We start from the raw sequence: 25,710 nt of genomic DNA on the forward strand, positions 1-25,710 counted from the left end.
CCCAGTTGGTTCCACAATTCTAAGTGTGGAAACAGGAGGAAATATTCTCTCAAGTACATTACTAACCCTGCAGGGAAGCTCTGCTGTTATCACACTCACTCTGTTGGCCCAAAGTGTGCCCAAGTGCTGCTGATCAGCCATCGGTCATGGCACAAGCTGCCATAAGCAGGCAGAGCTCCACAGGGCACTGGAAGGGTTCTTCCAGAGACCACCATGCTCAGCCCAACCATCAGCATTCCATCCACCCTGGAGCCACAGTGCAAAGCAGCCTTACAGGAATGATCACTCCATCAGCTTTAACGTCCAAACAGAAGGACCCAAGTAAGAAGACAACTCAGCCAAGATGATCCCTCCAGCAGCCATCACCCACTCAAGCCAGCCACAGCCTCCCAGCAGAATCCTCACTGGGCCTGGAGGGGAACAGCACCTTACCCTGGGTTACTGGTGCGTGTTTAGGGCACTGGGGGGTCATGGGCTGTGCTGGCTGTGGCTGGGAAGTCAGTGGATGCGGTGCCAGGCTCCAGCTGCAGCACCAGTGGAGGTCCCTCACAGGACTTAAACAGGGGAAGTCCAGGTTAGATCTAAGGCAGAAGCTCTTCCCTGTGAGGGTGCTGAGGCGCTGGCACAGGGTGCCCAGAGAAGCTGTGGCTGCCCCATCCCTGGCAGTGTTCAAGGCCAGGCTGGACACAGGGGCTTGGAGCAAGCTGCTCTAGTGGAAGGTGTCCCTGCCCATGGCAGGGGCTGGAACTGGATGAGCTTTAAGGCCCCTTTAACCCAAACCAGTCTGGATTGTGTGATTCTAAGAAGGTTGTTAACTCTCCTGGAGGGGGAGCAGATGGAGGGTTAAGGAGAAGCGAAGCAGCTCAGTTCCTGCAAGAACCTCTCCATATGAGCCATACAGCCAGCCCAGAGCAGGAAGCGGCTGATGCTGAACAGAACTGAGAACACCCCCGTTACAGACTGCTCTGGGATGGAGAACCAACACCCACCCTCGGGCTTCAGCTTCTGCACCCCCAGTTCCTCACTGGACTGGGCTTTCTGCTGTGGCTACAGCGCTCACAGGGCTCATGTCCCACAGACCCACAGCAGCCCGAGCCCTAGAGCTGACACAGGGGCACCGGGAAAGGAGCCAGTGCCTGCCTGGTGGTTAGGATCAACCAGGTTGGAAAATACCTTCAAGCTCTTCAAGTCCAGCTATTCCTCAGCACTTAAAAAGCAACCTGCTCTAGTGGAAGGTGTCCCCGGCCGTGGCAGGGGGCTAGAGCTGGACGAGCTTTAAGGTCCCTTCCAACCCAACCTATTCCATGACTCTATGATTCACACACACGTGTATCCATGTTCCAGGATGGAACATGGATAGGAGCTGGCTGAAGGCACCGGCTGGGATGTGAGTGTACTCCAGCTCTGGAGGATGCCCAGGGGTGTCATGAGCAGACAGCACGCAGAGATGCTCCTCCTGGAGCACCCACTGCTCCTCCAGACCCTCTCCTTGCCCTGGTCACTGCAATGCAGTGCAGTGGTTGTGGCTATGTAAGGAAAAAAAGGAGATGTGCCGCCCATCAAACCCAGCTTCCTGTGGGGCACCTCCAGCCCTCAACAACGCACTTTTGTCTTCAGAATGACAAGAGCCAACAGCACCAGGAGCAGAACTTCAGCCAGCAGAGCACCGAGATGGGCAAGGAGCAGCGTGTGAGCTCAGCGGGGATCAACAGCGGGTGCAGGAGAAGGTAAGGCAGCAGGTACAGGCTCCTGCTCTTGTGGCCTCCCCAGGTACCCTCCCACTTCCTGACACTTCATCACCTCACCCAGGATTGGCAAGGTCCATAAATCTCTAACCCAAAGGAACCAGGAGCTGGTTTGCAGGGACATTGCAGTGAGGTGGTGGCACTGCTGCTCAAAAGCTGTTGTCTGATAGCACAAGGGAAGGAGCTGCTCTGATTGACACAAGTTCCTGGGGAGATTTCAGCTGGACTCAAGAGGAAAACCATTCCCAATGAGAACCACCAGCCATTGCAATAACGTCCCCAGGGAAGTGCTGACTCTCCAACATTGGACACTGTTAAGACTGGGCTGGACAGAGCACTGGGACATCTCCTCTAGGTCATGCTGTGCCTGCAAAGATTGGAGCAGATGATCTTTGAGGTCCCTCCCAACTTGGGATTCATGATTCTGTGATGGACATTCAAATTCTGCAAATAAAGGATCCCCTCTGGCAGGTTAAAACCGTTCCCTTGGTCCTGCCTCTACAGGAGCTTGTCCAAAGCCCCTTTCGAGCTTTCCTGCCTGTCCCTTTCTTGTGAACACGACGACTCCGTGGTGGCACCAGGCCAGGGAGGATAACCATGGGCTGTCATCAGGCTCAGGCTGCAATGAGACAGCTCTGCCAGGGCTGCTCTCCAGAGGCTCAGTGGCTGCGGGTCTGGTGCTGGGTGCAGTCATGGGATGAGTGTTCCATGGAAGCTCAGGGCTTTGGTCTCTGAATCATCAGCTGTGGGATGCAGCAGGACACATGCAGAAAGCCAGGGCTGTTCAGTCTCTGAGCAGCCAAGAGGATGAATCTCTGCACACCACACGAGGAGGAACGATGCTGCCTGGCTCCAACCAGGATCACCAGTTACAACAGTCACCAGAACATGAGCTGTTTCCTTCCATGGCTTATGGGTACATTAAGTGTTTGTGAGTCCACATCCAGGGGAAGGTGAGAAGGTCCCTTCAACACAACCCAATCTGGGGTTCCATGATTCCAGTGAGGCGGCAGCACCTCAACAGGCCTTTCCAACATCACCACAGATTTTCTCATCCACATTAAGACCTAACACTTCACTAGAGGTAATGTTTGAGCTCTTTGCCTCACTGGTAACCCTCAGGAGTCACTCCTGCAGGTAACTACTGCACGGACCAGCACAGGCCTCATTCTTCTCAGTAGGAAGCTGACCTGGAGCAGGCTCTCCCCGGAACACTACACTCACCACACCTAGTCTGACCTCTTTCCCAAACAGGTCTGCTAAGGTCACATCCATACTACCTGCAGCTTGGCTCTCCTCATTTCCTATCAGCACCTTCCCAAAGGAACCCCAGTCGTACCAGTCCAAATCCAAAGTGCCACCCAAGGTGCTGCTTCTCCACCAGCACCACTCACCCCGTGTGTCTCGGCTGGTGCCCCTGTCTAAACCCACCCCACGACACATTCCTGGGGTCCCCCCATTGCCACCACAGCCAGCAGCATCCTCCAGCCTCAGCTGGGCAGCACTGAACAGAGCAGACATGTCTGGAGGTGAGTGCCAGACACGGTCCCACTCTGTGCTCACCGGGCAGGGATGTCCCAGCCGACGCTCCCACCGCAGAGACATGGCACAACAGGGGCAGGAGGAGCAGAGGAGGATGTCATCTGCTGGGGTTCAGCTCCAACAGTGCCCCTTGGAGAGACCCATTTCCAGTTCTCTAGCCTGAGACCGCCCCAACCCACGTGCAGGACCTTGCCCTTGGCGTGTTGAACAACATGAGGTTCACACAGTCCCACCTCTCCAGCCTGGCCAGGTCCCTCTAGATCCCATCCCTTCCCACCACTGTGTCACGCCACCACACAGCTCCATGTCATCACAAATGTGCTGAGGGTGCTTGATCCCAGTGTCCATGTCACCAACAAAGATGCTGAACAGGATCGGTCTCAACACCAACCCCTGAGGGACACCACTGGTCTCACTTGGGCATTGAACCATTGACCACAACTCTCTTGAGTGCAACCATCCAACCAATTCCTTATCCACCAAGTAGTCCATCTATCAGATCCATGCCTCTCCACCTTAGAGACAAGGATATTGTGTAGGACAGTACCGAACACCTTCCACAAGGGCAGGCAGATGACATCAGTTGCTCTTCCCTTGTCCACCAACATGATGGCCCCGCCACAGCGGCCACCAAATTGACCAGGTATTTGCTCCTGGTGAAGCTGTGCTGGTGTCACCACTCACCCCTCGCTGTCCCTGTGCTTCAGCAGCTATCTATGCAATCAGCAGGTTGGGAGGCCCTGGCCTGGGGAGGAAGATGCTGTGCAGAGCCGCAAGCAGTGGGACCAGGTTTCTGCCGTGCTTCCTCCGGCTGCCCACAACACAGGAACAGAGCCAGTGAGCTCAGACACACAGACAGACCTGGGGGTTTCCTCCTCACAGAGCTTCCTGCTGCATCCTCCGCATCAACCCCTTCAGAAACAGAGAATGAACATGCAGGGACCTGAAAGGCAGCTACAGGGCAGCAGCTGCCCAAGAGGTTGGGCTGTTCCTGCAAACCCACCTCGGCACTTGAGAGCCACAGCAGAACACCCACTGTAACCAGGGTGACACAAAGGCCTTTGCTCTGGGAGAGGAGAGGTTGGACAGGGCTTGGACCAACCTGCTCTAGAGTAAGGTGTCCCTGCTCATGGCAGCGGACTGGAACTGGAGGAGCTTTAAGGGCCCTTCCAACACAAACCCAGTCCATTCTAGATGGCCTGCATCGCCTGCCCCTTCTCACCACTAACTGTTGCCACCACCACCAAACCCTCCGTGCCTCCTGCTACCAGCTGCTAAACTGGAAGAGGGAGAAACAGGACTGCAACACAGCAGAGACACATTCCCAGGAGCAGGAGGATCCTGCCCCAAGGTGCCTGCAGGCTCTGCTTTGACATTACCAGAGCATTTAGTGGTCAAGAAGAGCTGTAGCCACATAGAGGAAAACCAAGCACCCAGTGCCGGAGGGCTCCACACCACAACCACGGTGAGAGGTGGAGGAGAAGCTCTCAGGGTAAGGAACCAAAGGGGTTTGAGGGTTAACTCCTCCTGCCTGGAGCACAGGGAACTCCAGGGCATGCTCCTACCTGGGGTTCTGTTTGTGTTTCTGGATCCCTAAAACGGCTGCTGCTTTTCCAGCCTGGCACATCCCAGCACTGGAAATGGGAAAAGGGAATGCGGTGCAGTCAAACTGCAGGATTCCATCGCCCATGGAAGGAAAAGAGGAAGAAATGTGACAGATCCCAACTGGCAGCAGAGTGTCAGTAAGAGCCGAGGAACACGGACAGCATCTCTGCAGACAGGAGTTGCCTCCTCCTGCTCCCCACGGCCCCACATTGTGATCAATGTGTCTCACACACACCAACAGCAGCTCCGGCTGAAGCCAGCCCAGGGTGGGGGACCCTGCTCATGATGGGGAGGAACCCATCATGCTCAACCAGAGCATTCAACCATTGGAGGCCGTTCATCCAGCATGGGTACTGCTGCAGTGACCATACAGACGTCAAACACATCCGTGGTGCATTACCCAGCATGGGGCAGAGAGAACTATCCATTCGTCTGAAGCAACATCATAGAATCAGGGAACAGCTTGGGTTGAAGGGACCTTAAAACTCATCCAGCTCTAAGCCCTATCATGGGCAGGGACACCTTCCACTAGAGCAGCTTGCTCCAAGCCCCTGTGTCCAACCTGGCCTTGAACACTGCCAGGGATGGGGCAGCCACAGCTTCTCTGGGCACCCTGTGCCAGCGCCTCAGCACCCTCACAGGGAAGAGCTTCTGCCTAAGAGCTCAGCTCAGCCTCACCTCTGGCAGGTTAAATCCATTCCCCTTGGCCTGTTCCTACAGGCCCTTGTCCAAAGCCCCGCTCCAGCTTTTCTGCAGCCCCTTTAGTTCCCCCTTCAGGAGCCTTCTCTTCTCCAGGATGACCCAGCCCAGCTCTCTCAGCCTGGCTCCAGAGCAGAGCTGCTCCAGCCCTTGCAGCATCTCCGTGGCCTCCTCTGGCCTCACTCCAGCAGCTCCACGTCCCTCTTGTTGTTGCCCCAGACACGGGGCTGCAGCTGCACTGGGAACTGCCCCAGCCCATGCCCAGGACACCACAGATTCACCACTTGCGGAGATGAGCCCATGGAAATATTTACACCAGGGTGCTCCTGGTGCCTTATTTAGAGCGTGTCAAAGCCTCAGCCCCCTCAGTGACCTTTGGGACGGGACCTGCCGGTGCACAACCACCACAGCGAGCACAGGAAGCAGCCGCAGGAGGAGACCCATGGGAGGAGATGTGGGGAGGGGAGAGCAGAGCAGACACCCCAGTGCTCCTGTGCACACCACAGCCTGTGCGCAGTGGCGGGTGCACAAGGAGGAGATGATCCCTGCTGTGTCCGCATAGCGCCAACTGTGGCTTTCAGGACTGGTTGCCCCATACAAAGACCACGGGACTGATGCCTGCTGATCCCCTCAAGGAAACTGCAGTGATGGGACCTGTCAACAAGGCACTGCAGAACCAACCCCACCTCCCCATCCATCCGGCAGGATCTAATCCTGTGTCCCTGGTCTGGCATCTGTCACCCTGCATCTGGATCTGCAGCACATGGAGCTGCTCCTGGGCAGGAGTTCAAAGAGAGTAAGACAAGTACTGAGTTGTCAGAGAAGCTGTGGCTGCCCCATCCCTGGCAGTGTTCAAGGCCAGGTTGGACACAGGGGCTTGGAGCAAGCTGCTCTAGTGGAAGGGGTCCCTGCCCGTGGCAGGGCTTGGACCTGGATGAGCTTTAAGGTCCCTTTCAACCCAAACGATTCCATGGTTCTATGATGAACAGAGGATCTGGGACCAGAACTGCAGAACCAGCACCCCTGGGATGCTGTGGTGTGGGGTGACCCCCTTTGACAGAATCCACACTGACTGCTCTAACAGCCCCATGCTCCACACCACCAGGTAACTGCCACGTGCCGTGCTGCACATGGGACGCACAGGGATTCATTCCCTTTTTCTGAGCCCCCCCCCCACCAAGTACTTATCCAGCAAACAGAGCTCACAATCAGCAACCACTGGAGACACCTCAACGTGAGAGTTTGGGCTTATCTGCGGGATGTGAGCATCACAAGAACCAGTTTGAGTCAAAGCCATGAGTCACTTGGTCAGGCCACACATGACAGAGCGCTGGGTATTTTTACTACCAGTTGGAAACGCCTCCCACCAGCGCGAGCTGCACAGACACCCAGAGCAGCACAGCCAGGACTGCAGCGCGGCACAGGGCCTGCGCCCAGCAGTGGGGCAGAGCAGGATGAGACCGAAAGCTCTGCTCTGCCTGGGGTTAGCACAGCTCCTCACCCAGCACCGGCCCCAGCCATGGAGGTGCAGGAGCTGTGAGCACCTCGGGGAGCACAGGATGGATCCTGCTGGATCCGTGTTCCCAGGCGGAGCATGGGGACAGAACCTGCGTCACACACATCTCGGGATGAGACACCCGAGCACGGAGCTGGCTTCCTCCGAGCAGCAGCCTCCACCTCCACCCGAGCTCAGGAGCAGAACCCACGTGCCCAAAGCACAGTCCTGGCGCGGGAACAGCACTGTGCTCTGAAGGAGAGCTGAGGGCAGAGGATGCGGAGTGCCGCGGGATGCTCCAGGATGCACAACTGCAACGGGACACGGGAAATGCCACAGCCACCCTGCTGAGGTCCATGAGCAGCCAGAGCAGCCCCAAACCCTCACAGCTCTCTCAGCCTGGCTCCAGAGCAGAGCTGCTCCAGCCCTCGCAGCATCTCTGTGGCCTCTTCTGGACTCGTTCCAGCAGCTCCACGTCCCTCTTGTGCTGGGAGCAGCAGAATCGCACGTCTCCAAATCCCCACGTTTGAGTTCTCTGTGTTTGTAATTCCCCGCAGGAGGAGGCTGAGACTCATCCTGCTCCATAAACCCCTCCCAGATGAGCCCTCCATCCACACTGAACGTGTTTGGGGTTGAGCTGTTAGGGACTCTCAGGCCACAGGGGACACACACAGAAAAACCCTTGGCTGCGGAGGCAAAGAGCAGCCACAGGCCCCACCTTTGCAAAGCATCATTTGCATGCAGCAGGATGAGAGCCAAGAAATGGAACCCATTCATTTACACAGAATATGTGAGCAATCATCACACAACACAGCCAACCCTCACCTATGAAATACCCACTGCTGGGCACACTCAGCTCCACACATGTACCCAGGAGCAGCCCCTCTCATCAGACGCGTGGATGTAGGTGCAAGAGCTGATCCAGGCACAGTGACACCAACCAGGACACAGGGACACCGCGGTCACATCCTGCAGCACCTTTACTTTCGGTTTTGGATTCACAAAACTGCACTAAGCAACATTAACACCTTCTGAGGGCACAGAGGAAGCTGGGCTAGTTCAGCCTGGAGAAGAGAAGGCTTCAGAGCAGCTCCCGGGCACAAAGGGGCTGCAGGAAAGATGGAGAGGAGCTTTGGACAAGGGCCTGTAGGGACAGGCCAAGGGGAATGGCTTTAACCTGCCAGAGGGGAGACTGAGATGAGCTCTTAGGCAGAAGCTCTTCCCTGTGAGGGTGCTGAGGCGCTGGCACAGGGTGCCCAGAGAAGCTGTGGCTGCCCCATCCCTGGCAGTGTTCAAGGCCAGGTTGGACACAGGGGCTTGGAGCAAGCTGCTCTAGTGGAAGGGGTCCCTGCCCGTGGCAGGGGTTGGAGCTGGAGGAACTTTAAGGTCCCTTCCAATGCAAACCATCCCATGATTCTCTCTCTGAAGACAACACAGAGCTACCTCAGATCCCACCCCCTTGCAGAGCTTCCCCACTCCCCATCCCCAGCTCCAATCCCATCCCTCTCGAGCCATTAACCCTACTGATACAGGAACTCCACAGCGCCTCACCACATGCAAACCCATCACTGCTGCTGCACACATCCAGCTGTGGGCAGAGCTGAGCCCCCTCCCCACTGCTGCAGAGGGTCCCATCCAGCCCTCATACAGCTGAACTCCCCAGTGTCAAGTGGGTCCCCCACAGCCCTGGTGTGTTTATAGCCAGCACAGCACAGTACAGCACAGCCTGTGCCCAAGCTACAGCTCTATGGGACCAACCCAACCTGTACAGCAGTTAGTCACTGCCAGAGGAGCAGCCTGTCCTTCCTGCAAATACCATCTGAGCTGCAGCAGGGAGGAGATGTGACAGCAGGAGCGCAGAGAGCAAGATATACATAGACTCACAGGGTGGTTTGGGTGGGAAGGAGCTTAAAGCTCATCCAGTTCCAACCCCTGCCACGGGCAGGGACCCCTTCCACTAGAGCAGCTTGCTCCAAGCCCCTGTGTCCAACCTGCCCTTGAACACTGCCAGGGATGGGGCAGCCACAGCTTCTCTGGGCACCCTGGGCCAGCGCCTCAGCACCCTCACAGGGAAGAGCTTCTGCCTCAGAGCTCATCTCAGTCTCCCCTCTGGCAGGTTAAAGCCATTCCCCTTGGCCTGTCCCTGCAGGCCCTTGTCCCAAGCCCCTCTCCAGCTTTCCTGCAGCCCCTTCAGGCACTGGAGCTGCTCTCAGGTCTCTCCTTCAGGAGCCTTCTCTTGTCCAGGCTGACCCAGCCCAGCTCTCTCAGCCTGGCTCCAGAGCAGAGCTGCTCCAGCCCTCGCAGCATCTCCATGGCCTTCTCTGGCCTCGCTCCAACAGCTCCACGCCCCTCCTGTGTTGGGTAAACACAAGATGCAACCCAAAAAAATCCCCAAAACCAATAACCAGTAACAGTGTTCACATCCCAGCAGGCAGATCAGGGCGGGAGGTGTCAGAGCATCACTCTGACACACATCTTGATCCAAAGCACCCCTCACACAGCTCAGACACCTGCACATGGGGATGGGAAAGGGTCTGGCTTTAGCTGTCACTGCCCAGAATATGCACTAATGGTTCTCTGGAGGGGATGCCCCAATCTGGGGCTCCTCACCCCATGACAGTGTCCCCTCAGCAGCACAGGGACTCAGGCTCTGCAGCAGAGCTCCCCACGGTTCGCAGGACACCGCTCCCCACCTCAAGGCTTTCCTGCCTGTATTCTGCTGCCACCCATGGCAGAGATGCCCAGTTCCCTGCTGTACCGGCAGCATGAGCAAAGCACCCACCCAAGGTGTACCAGAGCAGATTCGACCATGGGCAGACACCTCTGGCTGCAAGTAACCCCCGAGGCTGTGCCCATGTCTCCATCCATGGCCATAGGAAGCCCCACAGATCCCACTGCAGCCCTGCTCAGCCAGAACAGCCTGGGGAAGGGCTCACACCCCCAGCCACAGCCCTGGTTTCGACAGGGCTCATTAGATGAGATCTATGAGCAAGCTGCTCTAGCAGAAGGAGTCCCTGCCCGTGGCAGGGGCTCAGGAGCTTTAAGGTCCATTCCAACACAAACCATCCCGTGGTTCCATGATCCCCTCTCAGCCAGTGCCTGCGCTCAGCTCAGTTCAGACCCACACACACACTAGCTTTACTGGGACAGGGACCACCAGACACGTGCTGTGGTTTTCTACTCCCAGTGCCTGGATATGGGTTCCCAGCTGAGGCTGATGTCCTGCTAGGTCTGTGACCAGCACCAGCCCAGCCCCTGTTCTGTATGTGACAGGTGAGATCTGAAGTCAGAGAGTGAACACTCAGTCAGAAGAACACAATTCATTAAGGGTCAGCTCTTCCTTTCCTCATGTCCCACTCAATGAACCACATCACCTAGGAGCAACATTCTTCTGCCTCAAACCACTCCTAGACAGCATCAGGAGGATGTGGGCAGTGACTGATCCCTACTCAGCCCCAGGAGCCTCAGGACAAGGAACACGGGTGAAGTGTTTGCCTTGTGGAGACCAGCAAACCTCAGGCAGCCCATGTCCTGCAGCAATCCCAGGCTGGATCCGACTGAGGGCACTGGGAGCACGGCTGCTTCCCACCCCGTTGCTGTGGGATGCTGTGACACAGGGGAAAACACCTGCAACAGTAACACCATCACACCTACCACGGGACCAGAGAGCGCAGGGTACACCAAACCTCTGCGCTGGCTGCCTGTGCCTTGGCCTGCCTGCTATGGGCCCTCACAGGAGCTGCACTGTGCTTCCCAGAGCTCCTGTCCCCATGGGAGAGCCCCCAGAGCTGGGAATTGCACCCACACAACGGTGCAGCCGCTCTGGGTGGGAACTGAGCTCCCAGCCACAACTCCTGTCATCACCGACCCACGGGTGGGTGTGGAAGGATTCCCCATCCCTGGCTCCAGCGCAGGCTCAGAACCACCCAGGCACCAGCATCTGTGAATGAGCAGGTTGGGAACCGAGTCAAGCTCTGGGGCAGCAGCACAAGAGGGACGTGGAGCTGCTGGAGCGAGGCCAGAGGAGGCCACAGAGATGCTGCGAGGGCTGGAGCAGCTCTGCTCTGGAGCCAGGCTGAGAGAGCTGGGCTGGGTCAGCCTGGAGAAGAGAAGGCTCCTGAAGGGGAGACCTGAGAGCAGCTCCAGTGCCTAAAGGGGCTGCAGGAAATGTGGAGAGGGGTTTGGGACAAGGGCCTGTAGGGACAGGCCAAGGGGAATGGCTTTAACCTGCCAGAGGGGAGACTGAGCTGAGCTCTTAGGCAGAAGCTCTTCCCTGTGAGGGTGCTGAGGCGCTGGCACAGGGTGCCCAGAGAAGCTGTGGCTGCCCCATCCCTGGCAGTGTTCAAGGCCAGGTTGGACACAGGGGCTTGGAGCAAGCTGCTCTAGTGGAAGCGGTCCCTGCCCGTGGCAGGGGTTGGAGCTGGAGGAGCTTTAAGGTCCCTTCCAAAACAAACCCCTCCGCGGTTCCAGCCTGGATGCTCTCGGTGGGAATCCACCGGGATACCCCTGCTCCAGGCGCACTCCCCCTCTCTCACGTCTCTCCCCCTCTCTCGGCGCCGCTGTGCCCCAACCCGCGGGGCCGGGGGGAACATCACGGACACAGCCCCAAAACCCAACCAAAACCGGTCCCGCACAACGAACCGCGGCTCCGCGGCAGGGCCGAGGCCTGCAGGACCCGTGTGGCGCTTCCCGGCGCAGGGGCGGGGGGAGCCCGGTGCCGCGGCCTGCGCCCTGCCCGGTGCCTGCGGAACCGCGCCCGGGAAAGGCCTTGGGGCAGCGGCCGCTGCGGGGCTCCATCCCCCTCGGTGCCGCCGCCGGTCCCGGCCGCGCTCCCCCCTCCGGAGTCCCCGCCACGTCGCTGGAGCGCGGCGCGCACCCCGGGCTGTTGTCGCGCCCCGGGGCCGAGCGGGCCCGTGCCCGGTGTGGGTGCCCGTGCTCCGTACCCCAGCCCCATCCCGGCCCCGGGCTCACCGCGCTTGCCGGGGTCGTATCCCACGAGGACGAAGTAGTCGGCCAGGCGGGCCATGGCGGGATCACCGCGGGGGTCACCGCGGGGTCACCCGGGGGGGGGGTCACCGGGGGTCACGGCCCCGCCGCCACCGCCCCGCGCCCCGCCCGCCCGTGCGCCCCGCCGACCGCCGCCATCTTGGCCCCCTCTCACGGCCAATCCACCGCGCATGCGTCATCCCCGCGGGGAGGGGCGGGGCGAGGCTGCTGATTGGGAGAGAGGGGAAGGGGCGGGGCCACGGCGGCGCCGGTGCGCGGGACCCCCGCGGTGCGCGGGGAGCCGGTCCGTGAGCACGGGGGGGGATGTGAGCGAGGACCGCGGCAGTGGGGGGCGGGGCGGGCCCTGTGCGCTCGGACACGCGTGGGAACAGCCCCCGGTGCACGCAGCCGGGCGCGTGCACGGACCCGCTTGTGCGGGTGCTCAGCCCGAAGCTGTTCGTGCCCCCCCCCCCCCCCTCCGTTACACACGGCCCCCACCCGCTGGGAGAGCACGCACCGGGTCCCTGGGCAGTGGTGACCCCGTCCCGTTGGGTGCCGGGGCACGCGTGGGAGGCTGGGTCTCACGCACCCCACTGGTGGGGGGGGATGCTGTGGGGTTTGGGGGCCCCAGGAGGAAACGGTGTCAATCCCACATAGATCGCTTGCAGTGTGATCACCCCATCCCATCCCTGTCCCCATCACATCCCATTCCCATCCCATCCTCATCCCTATCCCCATCCCAATCCCATCCTCATCCCTATCCCCATCCCAATCCCATCCTCATCCCCATCCCCATCCCAATCCCATAACTATTCCCATCTCCAACCCTATCACCATCCCCTCACCATCCCATCCCTATCCCATCCTCATCCCTATCCCCATTCCAATCCCATCCCTATCCCCATCTCCTTACCATCCCATTCTGCCTTGCCCCACCTCATCCAGCACCACACACCAGAGCACCACGGTCCATGGCCTGCCCATGCTTGGTCCTGGTGAAGGCCCGGCGCCCTTCAGCACCCATTCCATGTTGGCTCAGCCAGAGCCGGGAATGATTCATGGCAGGAACTCCTCATTCACACTCCCACAAGGGACTGGGACATGGGCGGGGTGTGGAGGAGGGAGCACCTCAAGTCACCAGACACGGCCCCTGACGTGTAAACCAGGATCTAGACTGGTTCATGGTGGGGGCTCCAATAGGCCCCCCTTGCCTGTTTCCCAGTGTCACCGGTTCATGGCTGTGGCTGCAGTGGGGACACTGGTCCCACAGTGCTGGGGCAGCGGGTGCCCAGTGTCATCATGTCCCCCAATCCCATGTGCCAGTGCTGTGTACTTGTGTCCATGTATCCCTGCATCCCTGCTCCCCTGTGTCCCTCTATCCCCACATCCCTGCATTCCTGAGTCTTTGCATGCCTGTTTCCCTGAATCCCTGTGTCCCTTCCTCCCTGCATCCCTGGGGCTCCAGGTCCATCCTTGACAATGGAGACCCTGGGGATACTGGGGACCATGAGGACACTGCAGATGCTGGGGACACTGGGTATACTGGAGATGCTGGTGATGCTGGGAATACTGGAGACACTGGGAATGCTGCAGACTTTGGGGACACTGGGGACCATGAGGACACTGCAGATGCTGGGGACACTGGGCATACTGGAGATGCTGGGGATGCTGGGAATACTGGAGACACTGGGAATGCTGCAGACTTTGGGGACACTGGGGACCCTGCGGATGCTGAGAACACTGGGAAGCCTGAGGACACTGGGGATGCTGGAAACTGGGGGATTTCTGGGGACACTGGGGACACTGTGCCCCTCTCCTCCCCCTGTGCTTGCAGGGCCGGAGGGCGCGTCCCTCCGCTCTCCCAGCCGTTCCCTCCTGTTTGCCGTGCCCATGGCGCGGTGCCGAGCGTACCCCAACGGCTCCACCACCGTGTTCCTGTGGAGGGACACGGATCCAGCACCCGCAGACGTGCAAGAGCTGCCTGTCCTGGGGCGTCCCCGGTCACCCGGCACCGCCCCCTCGGCTGGGTCTGAGCCCTTGGGCAGAGCCGCTGCATGCGCTGGGAGCTGATGTTCCCAAGTGTCCCCATTGGTGCCACAGAGGGCAGGAGAGCTCTGGGAGTGCTGCAGGGACACAGCGATGGGCACAGGGATGGACACCCTGGGGGGTGAAGGCACATACACCTGGGTTGGAGCAATCCCAGGCACAGCTACAGGTTGGGCAGAGAAGAGATTCAGAGCAGCCCTGCAGAGAAGGACTTGGGGGTGTTGGTGGATGAGAAAATGAACATGAGCCGGCTTCAGTGTGCGCTCACAGCCAGAAACCAACCGTATCCTGGGCTGCATCAAGAGGAGCGTGACCAGCAGGTCGAAGGAGGTGATCCTGCCCCTCTGCTCTGCTCTTGTGAGACCTCACCTGGAGCATTGTGTGCAGTTCTGGTGTCCTCAACATAAAAAGGACATGGAACTGTTGGAACAAGTCCAGAGGAGGCCACGGGGATGATCAGGGGCTGGAGCACCTCCTGTATGAAGACAGGCTGAGGAAGTTGGGGCTGTTCAGCCTGGAGAAGACAAACTGCGTGGAGACCTCCTAGCAGCCTTCCAGTATCTGAAGGGGGCCTATAGGGATGCTGGGGAGGCACCCTTCACTGGGGACTGTAGTGATAGGACAAGGGGGAACGGGTTAAAACTTAAATAGGGGAAGTTCAGGTTAGATATAAGGAAGAAGTTCTTTCCTTTGAGGGTGGTGAGGCACTGGAATGGGTTGCCCATGGAAGCTGTGAATGTTCCATCCTTGTTGGTGTTCCAGGCCAAGTTGGACAGAGCCTTGGGTGCCATGGTTTAGTGTGAGGTGTCCCTGCCCATGGCAGGGGGTTGGAACTAGATGATCTTAAGGTCCTTTCCAACCCTAACTATTCTATGGTTCTATGGCAGCTCCCAGTGCTCCTACTCCTCTTCCTGCTCCTGCAACCATTCCTGCTCCTGTTCTTGCTCCTATTCCTGCTCAGCCCGTTGGGTTTGTGCCGGTTTCTCTCTCTCGTTGGGAATAATCCAGCAACAACCAAACGGAAGGACCGGGAATGCCGCAGAAATTCCCTCTGGGAAGCGGTCGGAAGAGCCAGAACCCGCGTCCCACATAGGGGGGTCTGTGCCCCCCCCCCCCCCACCCCATCAGGGGCTGCCCCAAACCCCGGCCCGCGCCCGGAGCTTCTGTGTCGGGATCAAGCGGAAGATCCCGGCGATTCCGAGAGCGCGGAGCCCGGAGGGGGCGGGCCCCGGCTCGGGCACCCTGCGGTGCTGCGAGGGCCTCGTCCCGTCCTTGCAGCGCGGGCATCACCCGGATGGGTCCCTCCTCCCATCTCTGCTCCATCCCAGCTCTCCCAGGACATGTCCCGGCCTCATCCCAACCCATTTCCCCTCCCCGACCACTCCCCAGCCCTATCCCATCCCATCTTCCCCCCCCCCCCCCCCCATTTAAGCCCCCGGACATGCTCCAGCCCATCCCAGTCCTCCCCAGGACGTGTCCCAGACACATCCCAGCTCCCCCAGGACATGTCCCTGTCCTGTTCAATACCGCCCCAGACCCCCAGGACAGCTCTCCTATCCCATTCCAGTTCCATCCTATTCAACCTCCCAGGGCCTTTCCCAGTCCGATCCCATCCCATTTCCCCCTCCCAGAACAGCTCCTCCAGTCCCATCCCATTCCCCTTTCCCAGGATATGTCCTGACCGTATCCCATCTTTCCCCGGACATGTCCCGGCCCCGTCCCATCCCCATCCCCTTCGTCCCTCCCAGGACATCTCCCCCAGTCCCGTCCCATCCCAGCGGCCGAGGACATGTCCCGGTCCCTTTCCATCCTATCCCAGCCCCATCCCATCCCGTTCCCCCCCCACGTCCCGTCCCATCCCATTCCTGCCGGGCCGGTGCCGGTGCCTGGTTCCGGTGCGGGTCGCTGGGGCTGCCCCCGCCCGTGGCTCCTCCCGCGCCGGCGGCTCCTCCTCGCCCGTGGCCGCGCCGAGCCCGGCGATATTTAACCTGGGCCGGGGAGCAGCGGCCCCAGCGACGGCCCCGGACACCGGCACCCGGGAGCCCCCGGACCCACCCGAGCCCCCTCGGAACCCCCAGAGCCCCCGGTCCCCAGCCCCGGGACCCGCACAGGTACCGACGGGACCCCCCCGGGACCCCTCCGGGACTCCGCATCGCCCCACGGGCTACGGGACATCACGGGGCGGGACGGGACGGGACGGGCGGCGCCGGCGGCAACAGGGAGGCGACCGGAGGGCACCGGGAGGCAACGGGCGGGGGGTACCGGGAAACATCGGGAAGCACCAGCGAGACAGCAGGAGGCACCGGGGAGCAACCGGCGGCAGCAGGGGCCAGCGGGAGGCACCGGGGGGGTACGGGGGCTGCCGGAGCCGGGCCCAGCCGCTTACCGCTCTCCCCTTTCTGCAGCCCCGGAGCCACCGCCGGCCCGGCCCCGCCATGAGAGCCCCGGTGCCGGTGGCGCTGGGTTGCATCAGCTTAGTGCTGTGTGTGCTGGAGCTGCCCGCCGGCCTGCCCCGGCCCCACGGCCGAGCGCACAGGCGCAGGTGAGACCGGACCCCTCGACCCGCACCCCCTCATCCCGCACCCCCCCTCCCAAACCCCCCTGCCCGCACCCCCCATCCCGCTCCTCCCCTGCCCGCACTCCCCTGTGTGCGGTGTCTCTGTGCCCCCCACCCGCACAGGTGTAGCAAGGAGTCCTCTCCATGCAGTGGCTCTGTGCCCCCTGCCCATCCCCTGTATGGGGCAGCTCTGTGACCCCCCTGCTCATACCCCTGCCTGTCCCCCATACACAAGTATGAGCGTGGGGCAGCTCTGAGCCCCCCGCCTGCCCACCCCAGGTAGGTGTAGCAAGGAGCCCCCTGTGTGGAGCATCTCTTTAGCCCCTGTCCACCCTCTCCCACCTGGGGTGTCTCTGTGTCCCCCCTGCCCACCCTCCTGCCCGCCCCCTGTATGGGGCATCTCTGTAACCCCCCGCTCACCCTCCCTGCCCTCCCCCTAATGCAGGTAGGGGCTGGGGCCCTTTGCATGGGGCAAATCTGTGCCCCCCCGTCTGGGACCCCTGTCTGGGGTGCTCCTGTGCCCCCCTATCTATCCCCAGGAGCCCGGCTCCTGCCCCAGCCCATGTCCGCCTGTCCTGCCAGCCACAGGGCTTGGGCAGGTCCCAGTCTGCCCATTGTGTGCGTGTCCCGTGCCTGTGTTCCGCTGCCCATCACCCCCAGAGAGGTGGGCACTGAGGGGTCCCAGAACCCCAACCTGCCGTCACCGCCTGCCCCATGCCTGTCCCTATGGGGACACGGGGGTGACAGGAGTGGGGGGGGGGGGGGGGCATGGGCCAGGGGGGTCCCTGAGACTGTGTGTGCACAGGGCACGCAGGGCACACGCGTGTGCGGGGTGATGAGGCCCGTGTGTGTGTGTGTATGTGTGTGTGTGCCAGGCGTGTGCCAGGCGAGGGGCTGGGCTCCAGCCGCAGGAGGAACATGCGTGTACACGCGTGTGCCGGGGCTGCGTGCGTGTGTGCGTGCACGGCCGCGCGGGTGCGTGTTGCTGCTTGAGGAGCGGGCTGGGGTTGGGATGTGCCTGCTCCATGCCCAGATCCGCAGGGATCGGCCCGACCAATGCGGTGGAGGGGGGGGAGCGTGGGTTGAGGGGGACCCATTCCAGTGCTGCAGCACCTTGGGGGGGGGGACACGGGACACCCATCCCACAGTGGGAATGGATGGGGGGAACACAGGCACCCCAAATCCTGGGCATGGACTGGGAGATCAGGATGGTGTGGCCACAGCTCCGTGTGCTGGGGATGGGGGTCCCCAAGACAAGGGGTACCTGAGACATTGGGGTCCTGAGGACATGGGAGTCTGAGAGACATGGGGATCCTGTTGTGGCGACCCCAGCAGTGGGGACCGTGAGTCCAGCTCTGTGCTGGTGCCAAGTCCATGGGAATGCTGCGAGCAGCAGTGGGAAGGGGGCAGGAGGCACATGTGGGAGCTGTGGGGTCCCGGGGTTGGGGGGTGCCCCACGGTGCGCCCGGTAACACCCATAAAGCGCTGGGATGTGGCCCAGGAATGGGAGCAGAAGCAATCCCATGTGCCAGGGCAGATCCCGTGTGCTGGGGCAGGAGGGGAACCCCGCAGCCAGCGGCGATCCCATGGGATGCTGGCACTGATCCCATGGGATGCTGGCACTGATCCCATGGGATGCTGGCACTGATCCCATGGGATGCTGGCACTGGAGCTTGGCTCCAAGACACAGGGAGGCTGCTGGAGCTTCCAGAATGGGAACAGGACGGGAATAGAACGGGAATGGGCAGCAGGAGCTGGGAATGGCCTCGGGAGCTTCCTGAGCCACAGCGCCAAAGGAATGTGGCCTCTGGCCCCATGGAACGCGGCGTCCGGCCCTGACACGCATGTGCTGCGTGTGTGCAGGGGTCATGGGATGTGCATGTGTGCGGGGACCATGTGTGCCTGCATGTGTACAGGGGTCACGCAGTGTGTGTGTGCTTGGCCATGTGTGTGCGGGTGTGTGGAGGGAGGAGCAGCTCGTGCCAAGTTGCTGTGACACCGGAGCATGGACGTGTGTTGGTGCGTGGGGCAGCTCCTCTGCCCCGGTGCTGCTCCTCATCCTCTCGTCCTGCTCCTGGCCCAGGGCAAGGAAGAGGTCTGGGCCCATAGAACCATAGATCATGGCATCAGCCGGGGGAGAAAAGCCCTTTAAGCTCATCCAGTCCAACCGTTCCCAGCACTGCCAAGGCCACCACTGCCCCATGGCACTGAGGCCTCGTCTCCACGGGGTGTGAACACTTGCAGGGACGGTGACTGCAGCCCTGCCCTGGGCAGCCTGTTCCAATGCCTGAGCACCCTCTGGGGCAGGAATTGTTCCTCAGCTCCATCTAAACCTGCCCTGGTGCAGCTTGAGGCCGTTTCCTCTTGTCCCATCCCTTGTTCCTTGGGAGCAGAGCCCAGCCCCTCCTGGCTCCATCCTCCTCTCAGGCACTTGTAGGGAGCCATCAGGTCTCCCCTGAGCCTTCTCCACACTGAACCCCCCAGGTCCCTCAGCCCTTCCCCATCACACTTGTGCTCCAGGCCCTGCACCAGCTCCACTGCCCTTCTCTGGCCCCTCTCCAGCACCTCAATGTCTCTCTTGTAGTGAGGGGCCCAGAGCTGAACACAGGATCCGAGGTGCGGCCTCACCAGTGCCCAACACAGGGGCACAATCCCTGCCCTGGCCCTGCTGCCGCACTGGTGCTGATACAGGCCAGGACGCTGGGGGCTTCCTGGCTGCCTGGGCACAAGCTGCTCATCTCCAGCCATTGACCAGCCCTGTCCTCAGGTCCCTTTCCCTGAGCAGCTTCCCACCACACATCACCCCCTCCCACCGCACTGACGCTGTCTCTCTCTTGCAGGGAGCCCCCGGACCGGATCCCGTCCCTGCTGTCCCCCTTTGTGGACCCTGCGGTGCCGCATGCTTCCGGCACTGCCCGGCACCGGCTGCCCGCGCCGTGGCCCCCCCCGGCACACGCGTCGCGGCACGGGCACCGGCACACGCGTGGCCGGCGGCACACGCAGCTGCTGCGCGTGGGCTGCGTGCTGGGCACGTGCCAGGTGCAGAACCTGAGCCACCGGCTCTGGCAGCTGCGGGGACAGTTGGGGCGCCAGGACTCGTCCCCCATGAACCCCCACAGCCCCCACAGCTACGGGTGATGGGGACCCCCGGCCCTCGCCCACTGCCCCCCCCCGCATCTCCACTAAAGCACTTCCAGAGTCACGCGTGGCTGAGCTGCCTCTGCACACCCGTGGGGGCCAAGGAGCATCCCCATGGGGAGCTCCCATCCCATCGCCAACAGCAACACCATGGAGCGGAGAGGACATGAAGTTGGTGGCCCATGGTGACAGCAGCGGCCCATGGTGGCAGCAGTGGCCCGTGATAGCCCATAGTGGTAGCAGTGGCCCGTGGTGGCCCATCCAGGGCTGGTGACATCGGGTCCAAGGGGCACCAAGGATCCTGCTGACCACAGCAGCCTTGTGCAAGAGCAGCAGCTGCTGACTCAGCACCTCAGCACCCTGCCATGGGGAGGGGGGGGGGAGGGGGGGAGCCTGCTGCAGCACCCCATGGCACTCCTATGGCACCTTGTGGCACCCCATGTCGTCCCTATGGCACTCCACAGCACCCCGTGGCACCCCCTTCATCCTCAGCCAGACCCACGTACAGCACACGGGTCCTGCACGGGGGGACCCCATTCTCCCAGCCGAGGGGCTGGTACCAGAGCGGGCTCAGCACCGTGGAGGTCCCTTCCCCGTGCTGGGTGCCATGGAGAGCAGCACCTGGTCCCGTCCTTGGAAAGGTGCTGTCCCCTTCCCCAGCACCCTGCGCCCCACGTGGTGAGACTGGGACCAGGTGCTGGGGGGTGCTGGGGGTGTCACCCCATTGCCATCGCCACCCCTGGTGCCATGGTGTGGGCATGGGCGATGGTTCCAGCTCCACTGCTGACACGTTGCCCCCCCCCCCGGGCTCAGTGGTGGCCCCCAGACATGAGGGGACCCCGGTGTCCCTGCCACCCCATGCTGTGACACCCCATGAGCACCCCACTCCCACTGAGCATCCCCCCCCCAGCCCTCAGCCGCCCACCCATGGGTGCCTCTGACGCTGTGCAGAATAAAGGGTGTGAGGAGGGGTCCTGGCTTGGGAATCCCATGGGAATGGGGCATGGAGGGGGGTGGGGGACACTACAGTCCCCAGGCAGTGGGACAGCCAACAGTGTGTATCAATCCATGTATATGGTGTGTGTCACCCCATGAACACAGCGTGTCACCCCATGAGCACAGCGTGTCACCCCATGCACACAGTGTGTCACTCCATGCACATGGTGTGTGTCACTCCATGCACATGGTGTGTGTCATCCCAGGAATGCAGGGTGTCACCCCATGCACACGGTGTGTGACCCCATGCACATGGTGTGTGTCATCCCATGAACACAGTGTGTCACCCCATGCACACGGTGTGTGACCCCATGTACATGGTGTCACCCCATGTACATGGCGTGTGTCATGCCATGCACACAGTGTGTCACCCCATGCACATGGTTTATGTCACCCCATGCACGCAGTGTGTCACCCCATGTATACGGTGTGTGTCACCCCATGCACACAGTGTGTCACTCCATGCACATGGTTTATGTCACCCCATGCACACAGCGTGTCACCCCATGTATATGGTGTGTGTCACCCCATGCGCACAGTGTGTCACCCCATGTACATGGTGTGTGTCATCCCATGAACACAGCGTGTCACCCCATGCACACAGCGTGTCACCCCATGTATATGGTGTGTGTCACCCCATGCGCACAGTGTGTCACCCCATGTATATGGTGTGTGTCATCCCATGAACACAGCGTGTCACCCCATGCACACAGCGTGTCACCCCATGTACATGGTGTGTGTCACCCCATGCACACAGCGTGTCACCCCATGTATACGGTGTGTGTCACCCCATGCACATGGTTTATGTCACCCCATGCACACAGCGTGTCACCCTATGCATATGGTGTGTGTCACGCCATGCCCCAGCCGCATGCCCATGGTCTGGCATGTCCGTGTGCCCCCAGAGGGGCCGTGTCCCCCATGACATCCCCAGCCCCCTTGGCAGCTGCCTGCTGGGTCCTGCCCCCAGCCTGCTCCGCACAGCCCCCCCAGCCCCTCACTGCGCCCCAGGGTGCAGGCCAAGTCCTGCTCCCACGTCCCCATCAGGGTCACACTGCAGCCCGTCTGCTCCCCATAGGCAGCCCCAGGGCCGCCCATCGCCGGGGGGTCCCAACTTGGGGGTCCCTGCTGGGGGTCAGGGTTTGGGGTTGGGGCTTGAGGTCCCTGCTCGGGGCTGCCCAGCCCAGGCCCGGCCCCTGCCCCAGTTGAACCATTAACAAGGGTTAACTGGTGACCCATTGTCCCGCGGGGATAAAGCCGGGGGGGGCCGAGCAGGGCCAGAGCCGAGCACCCACAGCCCCGCCGCCATGAGCAGCCAACGGGTGGTGAGTACAGACCCACATCGCCCCACGCATGGGGGGGCAGAACCCCCCCTGCACTGCCCCACACACGGGGGTCAGAGCCCCCCCTGCACTGCCCCACACACGGGGAACAGAGCCTCCCCTGCACTGCCCCACACACGGGGAACAGAGCCTCCCCTGCACTGCCCCACACGTGGAGGACAGAGCCCCCCCCTGCACTGCCCCACACACGGGGGTCAGAGCCTCCCCTGCACTGCCCCACACACGGGGAACAGAGCCTCCCCTGCACTGCCCCACACGTGGAGGACAGAGCCCCCCCCCTTCCCTGCACTGTCCCACTCATGGGGAACAGAGCCTCCCCTGCACTGCCCCACTCATGGGGAACAGAGCCCCCCTTGCACTGCCCCACACGTGGAGGACAGAGCCCCCCCCTTCCCTGCACTGCCCCACTCATGGGGAACAGAGCCTCCCCTGCACTGCCCCACACACGGGGGTCAGAGCCCCCCCTGCACTGCCCCACACACGGGGAACAGAGCCTCCCCTGCACTGCCCCACACGTGGAGGACAGAGCCCCACCCCCTTCCCTGCACTGCCCCGCTCATGGGGGACAGAGCCCCCCCTGCACTGCCCCACTCATGGGGAACAGAGCCCCCCTTGCACTGCCCCACACACGGGGAACAGAGCCTCCCCTGCACTGCCCCACACGTGGAGGACAGAGCCCCCCTTGCACTGCTCCACTCATGGGGAACAGAGCCTCCCCTGCACTGCCCCACACAGGGGGGACAGAGCCCCCCCTGCACTCCCCACACACCAGGGCAGACCCCCTCGCCCCCCCCCCGGGGCTCAGCCCCACAAGTGTCACCCCCATGGGACCCATGCCACAGGCAGCAGCCCCAGGGGCCCCTACCCCAGGGCTGGTGCCTTTTGAGGGGTGGAGGAGCCCCAGGACCCACGGCTGTATCCTCCCTGCCATGGGGGGCCAACCCCCAAGTGGGTTCCAGCCAAGTGACCGGCCGGGGCAAAATGGGGGTCCCACAGTCCTTGGGGCCTGCCTCCCACCCCTGGGGGGTGCAGGACACATGGGGCATTGGGCAGCACCCTGGGGTTCAGCTGCACCCAAGAGCCTTGCAATGCTGTGACACACGGTGCAGGGCTGCGCAGCACCATGCGATGCCATGCAGTCCCATGCAGCACCTGCAGCACCCTTGGGTCCCCCCTGCTCCCCCCATGCCACCAGCAGCACAGGAAGGGCCCCCCCACACCCTCAGCAGCCCTTTCCCCTCCCCAGGAATCCAACTGCCCTGAGGAGCTGCCCCCCAGCACGGCCGAGCCCCGGCACCAGTACCGCAACTACACGGTGAGGGGGGGCTGCACGGGGGAAGGGGGGGGTCAGGGGGGTCCCCATCACTGGGGGGTTCTCCTGCACCAGTTGGGCCGTTTGGGGGGTGTCTGCACCAGGGCGGTCATTATGGGGGGGTCCCTGCACAAGCAGGGTGCAGGGGGGATCCAGCTGCAACCCCCATATCCAAGCCAGGGGGGTCTCACCCACTGCTGTGGGAGTCCAGGGGTGCTCTGCTGTGTTGGGGGGTGTCCCCACACCCTAGACCCCCCCCTCCCGCATTGCACACAGGAGGGGAAGCTGCTGGAGCGGGTGTACAACACGTACCGGCTCATGCACACACACCAGACCGTGGACTTCGTGCGCAAGAAGGTGTGACCCCCCCCAGCACCCCAAGTCCAGCCCATGCACCGGGGCACCCACTCCCTGCGCACTGCAATGGGGGTCGGGGGTGTTGGGGTCCTGGCGCAGGTTGTGGGGGGACCCTGTCCCCAAAAACCCCACTGCATCCCCCCCACACACACAGTGTGCGCAGTACGGGCCGTGCTCACAGCGCCGCATGACTGTGATGGAGGCCCTGGAGCTGCTGGATGAGCTGGTGGATGAGTCCGACCCAGACGTGGACTTCCCCAACTCCTTCCATGCCTACCAGACAGCAGAGGGCATCCGCAAGGCCCACCCTGACAAAGGTAAAGCTGGGGGGGTCCCACACCCCCAATCCCCCCCAACCCCCCGGGGTCACATCTATTGGGGGTAATGGCCCCGCTCACCCCCAGACTGGTTCCACCTCGTGGGGCTGCTGCACGACCTGGGCAAGGTGCTGGCGCTGTTTGGGGAACCCCAGGTGAGCGGGGGGGGACGGACTGGGGGGCATGAGGGGATCCAGGGGGGTCCTGGTGATCAGAGACCCCCATGCACCCCTGCAGTGGGCCGTGGTGGGGGACACCTTCCCCGTGGGCTGCAAAGTGCAGAAGTCAGTGGTGTTTGGAGACTCCACCTTCCACGACAACCCCGACACCAAGGACCCCCGGTATAGGTGAGGTGGCTGCTGAGGGCTGCACCCAACGTTACACCCCTCATTGCACCCCACATCACTCCCGGGGTGGGGGGGGTGCAGGCACCAACCCTGAGCCCCCCAACCTGGCTCCATCCCCAGCACTGAGTACGGGATGTACCAGCCCCGCTGCGGCCTGGAGAATGTCCTCATGTCCTGGGGACACGACGGTAAGGGATGAGAGGGGAAGCAGGGGGGTCCCTCACCCACAAACAGGGCACCCGGACCCCCCTCTTTCCCAGGGATTCAGGCCTGGAGCACCTTTGCTGGGGGGTGTGGCTCTTGGGGTGCTCGGCCCCATCGCTGCACCCCATTGCTCCCCAGAGTACATGTACCGGGTCATGAAGTTCAACAACTTCACCCTGCCCAAGGAGGTGAGGGATGCGGCTGCGGGGAAGGCAGGTCAGTAATGGGGGGGACACATGGTCCCCCCACCCCGAGCTGACACTCCCTCTCCGTGCCCATCCCCATGCCCTCAGGCCTTCTACATGGTGCGGTTCCACTCCTTCTACCCCTGGCACGCACACGGGGACTACCTGCACCTCTGCAGCGAGGAGGACCTTCGCATGCTGCCCTGGGTGCGCGAGCTCAAGTGCGTGACTGGGGGGGATGTAGGGGGCTTTGGGAGGGGGCTCAGCCCCAGGTGAGCCCCCCCTCCAGTGCTGACCACACTGAACTACTCCACAGCAAGTTCGACCTGTACACGAAGCAGGAGGAGCTGCCCGATGTGCAGCAGCTCCGCAGCTACTACCAGTCGCTCATCGACAAGTACTGCCCTGGGGAGCTGTGCTGGTGAGGGGCAGGCACACCGGGAGCACCCCCAACCCCGGGACAGCGCTGGGACCATACCAGGACCCCTACTGCACCAGGACTGTCACTGCACCAAAACGGGTCCCCCCTTTGCGCCAGGACCAACAGTACCACACTGCATTGGGATCCCCACCACCATACCCCACTGAGACCCCCAGGGCAAGGCACCGGGATCCCTGCCACAAGACACAATGCACTGGGACCCCCACCATACTGCAGCGAGACCTCACTGTGCTGCAGTGGGACCCCCAGTATAGTACACCAGAACTACCACTGTGACCCATGGTATCACACTGGGACCCCTACTGCACCACCCTGAGACTCTCAGCACACCCCAGCCCCATGGCACAGCCCCTTTGCCATGGGGGCCCTGGGGCCATACAATAAACCTGCTTGT

General features: G+C 61.9%; 3 protein-coding genes across 10 annotated transcripts in view; 2 read left to right on the forward strand and 1 right to left on the reverse strand.

Moving 5' to 3' along the window:
* Positions 1–12,200, reverse strand: part of SBF1 (SET binding factor 1) — a 58,335-nt gene extending 46,135 nt beyond the window's left edge. For all 8 annotated transcript variants that reach the window (XM_061468617.1, XM_061468615.1, XM_061468618.1 and 5 more), the window contains exon 1: positions 12,058–12,200. In XM_061468617.1, the coding sequence (XP_061324601.1) occupies positions 12,058–12,112 (55 nt within the window). In that variant the 5' untranslated portion in view covers positions 12,113–12,200. The remainder of the gene's footprint in view (positions 1–12,057) is intronic.
* A 3,683-nt stretch (positions 12,201–15,883) lies between these two features.
* ADM2 (adrenomedullin 2) lies at positions 15,884–20,015 on the forward strand. The gene is made up of 3 exons (XM_061468544.1): positions 15,884–16,229; positions 16,524–16,660; positions 19,516–20,015. Exons 2-3 carry the CDS (start codon positions 16,554–16,556, stop codon positions 19,811–19,813), a joined length of 405 nt encoding a protein of 134 aa, XP_061324528.1. The 5' UTR covers positions 15,884–16,229; positions 16,524–16,553; the 3' UTR covers positions 19,814–20,015.
* A 2,086-nt stretch (positions 20,016–22,101) lies between these two features.
* MIOX (myo-inositol oxygenase) lies at positions 22,102–25,314 on the forward strand. The gene is made up of 10 exons (XM_061468546.1): positions 22,102–22,134; positions 23,399–23,467; positions 23,741–23,821; positions 23,976–24,138; positions 24,226–24,293; positions 24,376–24,485; positions 24,606–24,673; positions 24,828–24,877; positions 24,983–25,095; positions 25,191–25,314. The coding sequence occupies exons 1-10, from the start codon at positions 22,117–22,119 to the stop codon at positions 25,297–25,299; spliced, it is 849 nt and encodes a 282-aa protein (XP_061324530.1). The 5' UTR covers positions 22,102–22,116; the 3' UTR covers positions 25,300–25,314.
* The last annotated feature ends 396 nt before the right edge of the window (positions 25,315–25,710 follow it).

The sequence above is a fragment of the Pezoporus flaviventris genome, unplaced genomic scaffold, assembly GCF_033815535.1.
Source record: "Pezoporus flaviventris isolate CSIRO_AGI_PZ_B2104156 unplaced genomic scaffold, CSIRO_AGI_Pfla_v1 ptg000049l, whole genome shotgun sequence".
Taxonomy (NCBI): domain Eukaryota; kingdom Metazoa; phylum Chordata; class Aves; order Psittaciformes; family Psittacidae; genus Pezoporus; species Pezoporus flaviventris.